General features: G+C 50.4%; 1 protein-coding gene across 1 annotated transcript in view; it reads right to left on the bottom strand.

Annotated features, from left to right (window-relative positions):
* The window catches only part of MYRF (myelin regulatory factor), a 44,381-nt gene extending 39,614 nt beyond the window's left edge, over positions 1–4,767 (bottom strand). The window contains exon 1 of the mRNA XM_041470378.1: positions 4,548–4,767. Coding sequence (XP_041326312.1) covers positions 4,548–4,593 — 46 coding nt within the window. The 5' untranslated portion in view covers positions 4,594–4,767. The remainder of the gene's footprint in view (positions 1–4,547) is intronic.
* Positions 4,768–9,547: the final 4,780 nt, after the last annotated feature.

Genomic DNA, 9,547 nt, shown 5'->3' on the forward strand with positions numbered 1-9,547 from the left:
GAGGGAGGGTTTAGATGGGATATTGGGAAGAAATCCTTCCCTGGGAGGGTGGTGAGGCCCTGGAATGGATTTCCCAGAGAAGCTGTAGCTGCCCCATCTCTGCAATGTCACAGACCAGGTTGGCTGGGGCTTGGAGCAACCTGGGATAGTGGAAGGTGTCCCTGCACACCAGGGACTGGATGATCCTTAAGGTCCCATCCAAACCATTCCAGGGTTCCATGATCACATATATCCAAACATTCCCAGGGACTGGATGATCCTTAAGGTCCTATCCCATCCAAACCATTCCAGGGTTCCATGATCACATATATCCAAACATTCCCACGGGCAAAACCATCCACTCCTGGTAACTCCAAGCTTGGAGATTCCTGTGCACACACAGCCCAGCAACCCCTGCACGGACACACGGCTGCTCCACAGACAATATTCCCAGTGTTCCAGCCACTTGTGCTCCATGAATACATGTGGAGCTGTTGGATAACCTTCAGGGAAACCTTCCCCTTCTGCTGAACCAACCCTTGTCTTTCCCAGCTCCACCTCAACCCCAAACCTGGGGCGTTTCCAGCACTTGCTCTCCTTTCTCTGCTCCTTTCCCAATTCCCGCTTCCCAGCCCCCGCCGGCCCCGCTCCGAACATCTTTCCCGCTGTACATTCTTCCCCAAGCCCTTATCTCATAAATTAGCCGGGAGAGGGATCCCAAATAGCTGAGCCGTGGCGTAAGCGTTTCCCTGAGGCAGGGGTGGGCGGGAGCAAGGGAAAGGTTGGGAGCAGGATGCCAGCCAAGGGTCAGACGCTGTCAACTCCCTCCTTCTCCTTTGAATCCAAATACAAACGCTCCAGGAACACTCCCAAACCCATGGAAATCTCCTTTCCCTCCCCGGCCAGAACCCCCCAGCATCCCACACTCGCTGCTCCAGGATTTTTGCCTGAGCTCTCCTCAGCAGGATGGTCCTGGGGACCTCCAAACACATGGATCAGCTGTCCTAACACAAACCATGGAGTTTGGGAAGATTCCTGAGTGGGAAGGGACGGTCCATGAGAATCATCCAAGTCCATCTCCTGGCCCTGCATAGGACAATCCCAAAAATTCCACCATGTGCCTGGACAACAATAGAATCTTCCCAACACAGGAGAAGCTCTTAAGGACACTCAATACGGAAAGTCAGGATTGCATTCCCAGCACCTTCATCCCAGGAAAATGTGAAGTTATTCCCAACGCATCTTTTCCCTCAGAGACTTTCCCCTAGCCCATCCCAAATACCAGAGCAAAGCCTGGGACCCTTCCCATCACTTTTCCGCTTCTCCATCCTCACACACCTCAGATCTCACCCACAAAGAGCAGACAGCCATATTCCAGGGAAATAAGGATATCTGGGAAAACAAGGATAGCCAGGGAAACACGGATATCCATGGAAGTAAATATATCCAGGAAAACAAGGCTATCTAGGGACACAAGGATACCCAGGAAAACAAAGGGTACCCAGGAAAACAAAGACATCCATGGAAATAAATATATCCAGGAAAACAAGGATACCTAGGAAACAGAAATAAACAAGGAAATATGGATATCCAGGAAAACAAGGATACCCAGGAAAACAAGGACACCCAGGGAAACAAAGGATACCCAGGAAAACAAAGGACACCCAGGAAAATAAGGAAATCCTGCCCGAGCAAACACCAAGGAAAACTTGGGAAAATCCAGGTCCAGCTCTCCCAGCTGAGAAAACCAGGGACACCAACCAGACCCGAGATTTTGGAAGCATTTGCTTCCCAAAACAAGCCTAGCTATGCAGATGGGACCAGCCAAATTCCAGGATTTGGAATGACCACAGGCACCGATTCTTCCCCAGCTCCACCAGCACAGCCCCCACTCCCAAACATCTCCATGAGGACCCCGGTTAATCCTTGTCTGACACTGGAAAATACAAGGGCTTAGGGATTCTGCCTAAATTTTCTGGGATTTCTTACACCAAGCTCAAATCCTGGGAAAATCAGAGTCAAGCAAAGGAATGAGAATTCCCAAGTTATTCCAGGCTTCTCAGCCTACAGGAAGAAATCTCTTCAGGGGTGGGATGATCCGTAAGAAGAAGAACATATTTCACTCCAAGCGACAAATAGGTTGGAAAATTATTTCCTTATGATGGGAATTCAGTGATAAACTTTAAAGGAGTGATGGGATAATTAATTTATTCCAGTAAATTATTAAACTCTAACAGATCTATTGTTTACCACATCCAAAAACCATTAATTCCTCAGGAGGGCCAGATTCCAGAGTAAATCCAACTCCATGCCATGATTTAAGGCACTGACCTTCACTCCCAAAAAACCAGAGAACACTTTGGCCTCAGAATTCCTCGGAGCACAACAATTAAACCTGGCACAAGAGGGAAAAACTGAGCAGCAATTCCTGGTGGCAAAACTTTCTTCTCTTCCCTTCTCCCCCTCCAGCTCCATGTCGGAACAGATGCTCTGGAATAACAACGGGAGTGGGATCGAGCTGCCCAAACAAAGTCGTTCTCCATGGAATACTTGGCTCAGAGAGGGTGTAAGAAGGATTTTATAGCTGAGGGTAAGAAATATCCTTCAGGCACAGTTTCCTTGATCCTGGGTTTTTACAGGGACAGGATGGTTTTGATTCAAAAGAAAGAAGGAGAAAGTGAGTAAAAAAGGGGAAAAGGAAGATGCAACAGGGAGAAAGGAGGAGGAAAAGGGAAAGAAAAGGAAGAAAAAAGAAAGGAGGAAAACAGAAAGGGAGAATCCCAGGATGGCTGAGCTTGTCAGGGATCTCTAGGAGTCATCTTGCTCGAGCAGGATCATCCCCCCACATCCCGGAAAGAACAGGAAAACAGTAAAAGAAAGAAATCTCCATATTATAATGAAGATGCTCTGGGGAGATGGAGAAACTCCATATCTCCAGCTGAAGAGACAGAGAGCTGGTCCACAAATAACATCGGGATGTTGAGCCAGAGCTCTGCAGGACTCCCAGGAGGAGCTCAGCACCCCCAGCATGGGAAGTGGGAGAGGAGGATTTAGGAGCTTGGCCCAGTGAAATCCTAAAATCAAAGGAAACCCCAGAAGGCTGCAGGGAACATGGGCTGGGAGTGGCTGATAAGAGCCCTCGTGGTGAGGCTTCCCATCCCTGTTAATCCTGGGGCTCCTGGGAATCTGGGATCATGGCTGGAACTAACAGGGGGTGCTTTTTCCTTTGAAGAAAAGATGCCTTACTGAGAGGTCACAGGGATGCCAGGAGAGAGGGAAAAAAGAAGGAAGCAGCTGGAGCTTCCACTCACTCCCAAGAACATCTTCTGTTCCCACTTTCCAGGATAAATCCTTCTACCAGCCAAAGAATCCACAGGGACACCACTGTCCTGCCCCAACTGCTTCTGGGGGCTCACTGCACAATCCCACTGCTCCAAAGGGGATCCCAGCTCTGGAGTTCATCCATGGATTGGGATCCTCCCCAGGACCTGCTGGGGCAACGCAGCCTCACATTGTTCCCTCAAGCAGCACATCCATGTGCCAGGGGCTCATCCCAAAGGACACAGCCTGTGGCAACTAAACCTGGGCCTGGCAAGCGACCCACTGGAAAACAAGGGAGGGAAACAAAGCAACGAGGGGGAAAGAGAAGGAACCAGCCACTCCACAAGGAAGAGCGGAGCGTGCCAAGAAGGCCAGAGCAGGGAAGGGAACACGGAGCCGAGGCAGGAACAACAATGGGATCAGGATCCCAACACATCCCAGTTCAGGTATGAGCAACTACATTTCATCCAACAGAGGCCAAGTTCTCTTCCTGACCACTTTTCCACCCTGGTGGGAAGGAGAGTGATCCACAGCCATGCGGTGTCCACAAGGATCCAGGCTCTGGAAAAGGTCTGGGATCTGTAGGCCAGAGCCACTGCCATGAGCCTGCTCCTGCTCCAAGGATGGTGAGGGACATTCCAAGGTCCTTGGTGGGGTCGCATTGGGAATCTAAGGCACGGCACAGCACAATTCCCAGGATATGCAGCTTGGCACCCACGGTGCGCACTGCAGGATGCACAACTGCACTTGGATTGTGCCCCGGGACAGGGATCCGTGCCATTCCAGAGCTGGCTAGGATGGTATGGAGCCAGGCTGGGAGAGCTGGGATTGCTTAGCCTGGAGAAGGCAAAGCTCCAGGGAGACCTTGGAGCCCCTTCCAGCGCCTAAGGGACTCCAGGAGAGCTGGAGAGGGACTTTGACAGAGGGCCTGGAGTGACAGGACAAGGGGGAATAGCTTCCCACTGCCAGGGAACAGGGTTAGACGGGATGTTGCGAAGGAATTCCTGTGAGGGTGCTGAGGCGCCGGAATGGGTTTCCCAGAGCAGCTGTGGCTGCCCCATCCCTGGAAGTGTCCAAGGCCAGGCTGGCCGGGCTTGGAGCAAGCCGGGCTAGCGGAAGGTGTCCCTGCCCGCGGCAGCGGGGCGGCACTGGGTGAGCCCCAGGCTCCCTTCCCTCCCACCCACCCAGCCGCCGCAAGGCCGCTCCGGGAGCGGGCCGGCACTCGGGGCCGGCGCTGCCCTCGTTACCTTCGAAGAAGCGCTGCAGAGCCTCCGTCTCGTCCACCACCTCCATGGCTGGGCCATGCACGGGCCGGCCCCGGCTCACTCCGTGCGGCTGCAGGGGGGCATCGCCCCGGCCCGGGGGGCCCCGCCGCGACCCCCGAGCCCCGTCCGAGCCCCGAGCCCCGCTCTCAGCGCCGGGCTCCCGCTGCCCGTGCCCAGCGCGGCCGCCCGATGCCCATCGGCGTCCGCCGAGCGCTGCCCCGGACTCGGGCTGCCGCCGCCGCTCCTCCCTCCTTCCCCGCTGCCCTCCCTCTTTCCCTCTTTCCCGGCCCTTCCCCGCCCGCCGCTCCTCCTCCGCCCGGCACCGCGCTCGGGGCACCCCCGCCGACAGGGCTTGGAGACGCCGCCGAGTCGCGAGGTTGGCAAAAGTCACCTAAAAAGAGTAGCGAGGGACCGGGAGGAACCTCCGAACTAAAAAATCCGGTCGGGAAGCGCTGAAGAGCAGCCACAAGCCGCCAAAAACCAGCCCCGAGTCACAAGCCACCAAAAACCAGCCCCGAGTCACAAGCCACTAAAGCCCCAAAAGCAGTCACAAGCCACCAAAAATCAGCTGCTAAAGCCCCAAAAACCAGCCACTAAATCCCCCAAAACTGGCTATTAAAGTATCAAAGTTCTGTGCACAAAGCACCAAAAAAAAAGGAGCCATAAATCATCAGAAAACAAAACAAAAAAGCAGGCACAAACTACCAAAATCTGTCCAGCAAAACCTCAAAAACAGCCACAAAGCACTAAAATTTGTGCAGAAGGCACCAAAACCCTTCCTAAAGCACCAATCTCCCTCACAAAGCACCAAAATTTGTCCCACAAGGCACCAAAACCCCTCACAAAGCACCAATTCCCCTCACAAAACACCAAAATTTGTGCACAAGGCACCAAAACCCTTCCTAAAGCACCAATCTCCCTCACAAAGCACCAAAATTTGTGCACTGAGCGCCAAAGTCCCTCACAAAGCACCAATCCCCCCTCAAAAACTCCAAAATTTGTGAACAAAGCACCAAAATCCCTCACAAGGCACCAAAATTTGTTCACAAGGCACCAAAGCACCACAATCTGCCACTAAGCAAAGCCACAAGGCATCAAAAAATCAGCCAAAAGCTCCCAAAATCCAGCCACAAACCACTGGAAAAAAACACCAGCAAAGCACCAAAATCCAGCCACAAAGCACTAAGAAAAAAAGGCTGGCTCCAAGCCGCCAAAAATCCAGCCACGAACTACCAAAATCTGTCCATAAACTACTAAAAACCCAAAGCTATAGAGCACTAAGACATGGCAGCAAGTCACCAAACATCACAAGCTACCCAAATCCACCCAGAAACCACAAAAAAATCCAGTCACAAACTACCAAAATCTGTTCACAGAGCACAAAAAACACTCACAAAGCACCAAAATCTGTGCACAAAGCACCAAAATCTACCACAAAGCACCAAGCCCTCCTCACAAAACACCAAAATCTGCCACAAAGCAAAGTTACAAGGCACCAAAAAAAGACAGCCACAAGCCACCAAAATCTGGCCAGAAATCACTGAAAAACACCCTCAAAGCAACAAAAGCTGTCCCCAAAGTAAACAAATCTGTCCCCAAAGTCATAAGGCACCAAAAAAGAGCCACAAATCATCAAAAATCCAGCCAAAAATGACCAAAAGCCATCCAGAAATTACGAAAACCTAATCACAAAGTACCAAAACCCAGCCACAAAACACTGAACCCGCCACAAATTACAAAAATGCAGCCACAAACCAGCAAACCTGTTCATAAAACCAGCCCTGAGGCACAAAATCCGACCACAAACCACCAAAATCCTCCCAGAAATTCCAAAACCAGCCACAAATCACTGGAATCCTGTTTTTAAAAAAGGCATCACTGAAATCCAGGCACAAATTACAGAACCAGGAAATCCCCAAAATCCAGCCTCACATTCCAGCCACAGACCACAAAAACTACTGCAAATCACCAAAATCCAGCTGCAGATCACCCTAAAACAGCCCCAAATCATCAAAATTGAACGTCAAATCACCAAAAGACAGCCCCAAATCACCCTAAACACCAAATCCAGCCCTAAATCATCAAAATGCAGCTGCAAACTCCCAAAACCCAGTCACAAATCCAGCCCTAAATCACTAGAATCCAGCCCTAAATCCACGAAAAATTAGCCCCCAAATCACCCAAATTCAGCTCCAAATCACCCTAAACCAGCTCTCAACACCAAATCCAGCTGCAAATCACCATAAACCAGCCCTAAACACCAAATCCAGCTGCAAATCACCCAAATCCAGCCCCAATCACCCAAATCCAGCTGCAAATCACCCTAAATCAGTCCCAAGCACCAAATTCGTCCCTACATCATCAAAATCCAGCTACACACCACCAAAATCCAACCTCAAATCACCCTAAATCAGCCCCAACCAGCAAATCCAGCCCCAAATCATCCAAATCCAGCCCTGAATCACCAAATCGAGCCCCAAATCATCCAAATCCAGCCCCAAATCCCACCCCGAACCCCAACCCCTGCCCCCTCAGGGGAAGGCCCAGCTGTGGTTTGTTCTCCCCAGATGTTCCCACAATCCCCAATAACGCCCAGCTCCCCCCCACCCCTCCCACCCCATAATGACTCCAATCAAATAAATAAGGGCCCGCTGGGAATAATGTCCATGAAGTTCCGAGTTCTCGGAGCGCCGGGGCCCTGCCAGCCCCAAACTGTGGGGCCTTTCTGCTGCGGGCCAGCCAGGGCACAATGAGGGATTGTCCAGCCCCACATCCCAATTGAGAAGGGCAGATTCTCCGGGATATATAAATATATTTATCCTGCTCCCACAGCTGTGCAGTGACCAATTCTTCTCCCAGGAGAGGAGGGGGATTGAGGATTGGGGACAGTAATGGGTCTATTATTTCGGGATGGAGAGAACGAGCCCTTTTTTCTCCTCTCTCTCCACATTAAGACAATTGTTATTCCTTGCTCCTCTTGTTCCTGCTCTCAGCCCCCTGTTTCGGGCACAAGCTGCGTGGGAAGGAAAGGAAATTAAGGGAAAATGGATTTTTCCTGGGAAGCCGAATGCCAGCCCAGCCTAAACCCTGTTAGATGTTGGTCTGTAATGTTTTACTTAAATAAAGATTAAACCCAGCACTAAAGTCAGAATTGGACTGGATGATCCTTTGGGGCCTTTTCCAACTCAGGATATTAAATCCTAGAATACATGATTCTGTCATTCAGAATCCTGGAATCATTTCCCATACTCTTATGGATTCATAAAATCATAATTTGATTTCTAGAATCATATTCCATGATTCTATGATTTAGAATCCCAGAATCCTGGAACGGCTTGCCTTGGGAGGGAACTTAAAGCTTATCCATGGAATTATTCAGCTGGGAATAGCCTCAGGCTATGAGAACCTGCTTTATGTTTCCATGTCCCAGTAGGACACTGGGAAAATCCCATCTGGGACTCACCTTCCTTGCAGAAAGAACCCAGCATCCAAAGGGCAGATTTCCACACCATTCTGACTCATATATCCAACATAATTGAATTTTTGGGATATATTCTTGACTGAGAGCATTCATCTTCCTCTTCTATCCCTGTCATTCCCATCCACTCCCAAAATTTCCCTTGTATGCAACTTTGTTTGCACTAAAATCCTTTTTTCTATATGGCAGGATGACTTTAACTTGGGATAACTCAAAGCATCAAGTTCCTTCTTTAATTTCCTTCTCCACTGAAGGACAGATTCCTAGAACTGGTCTTGAGGAACAGGGATCATGGAATCCTGGAATAGTCTGGATGGGAAGTGACCTTAAAGCCCATCCTGTTCTACCAGCACTTCCACAAGTTCCTGCCTGTGACAGCATTGGACCATATAGATGGGTCCAAGGATGATCAAAAGATTTGGGAAAGGATCCTGAACCTGGACTTGGATCCCTCTGGATTGACCATGTTGGACTTGGCCTGGGATTTCCCATCCTAAAGTGTAAAATCCTGTGGAGCAACTAATTCACAGTAAAAATAGGACACTTCCCTCCTTTCCTTAGGGACAATGTCAACATTCCCACATCCCCAACCTCTTGTGAGACAGCTCTGGAGTGCCACACATCCCTTACCACACAGGAAAATCCCTTTGGGAATGGCTCATTAAGGATTCAAATCCTCAAATTTGAGGGTTCTGCCCTCACAAAGTGACTGCCATTTTCAGAATGCCCTCCTCTGGACATATCCCTAAGGAATCTTTGCTCCTTCCCATCTTTCCTCTTCCTCTGGTGCCTAAATTGAGGTGTGGATGATCCACATCCTTCTCACCTGAGTCTGCCTCCTGACTGGAAGGCTCCTGACTGCTCAGCTCCCACTCCCAAGGAATGCTGCTCTTTCCCTTCCCAGACCTGATTAAAGGGAAAAGACCCAGTGGAAAAACACACCAAGGGATGGAGCCAACCTCATCCATATGGGATGGTCCAACTCCCTTCCTGCAGTGAGCTGGGAATGCAGCACTTCAGGCACAGACTTGTGTGATCCCCAAAGGATCCTAGAGAGCTCTGAATCCAAAAAAATCCAAGGTATTGCTTTGATCCATAGGGAGGCAGCTCCAGTGGGTCTAAACGCAGTCCCTCATTGGTTTTCCTTTCTCCTGCCCTCCATATTTCCCACATTTCCCCCCCTTCCCAATCCCCTCTGGATCATGCTCCCTGCAAACCCTGCTCTCCCTATCCCACGTGGCTCACAGGCAGCACGAGCCAGGAAGGGATGGAGAGATGTTACTCGGGATATTACTCATGGAAGGTGCGGCCGGGGCTCCCTCCGGCACCGAATTTCAAAGTCCAGTTTCCAACAAAACAATAATTCAGGAATTTCCCCCTCCCTTACCTCATCCCTCCCCACATGCCAACCTCCAGCTGAGACTCCCAGGCATGACTGGAAGGACTTGAAGTCCATTTTTCAAGTTTTTCCACCAGCTCTGAGCACAGACACCTCAGTCTCTGG

This window comes from Pyrgilauda ruficollis, unplaced genomic scaffold, assembly GCF_017590135.1.
Source record: "Pyrgilauda ruficollis isolate IOZ18807 unplaced genomic scaffold, ASM1759013v1 scaffold245, whole genome shotgun sequence".
Taxonomy (NCBI): Eukaryota; Metazoa; Chordata; class Aves; order Passeriformes; family Passeridae; genus Pyrgilauda; species Pyrgilauda ruficollis.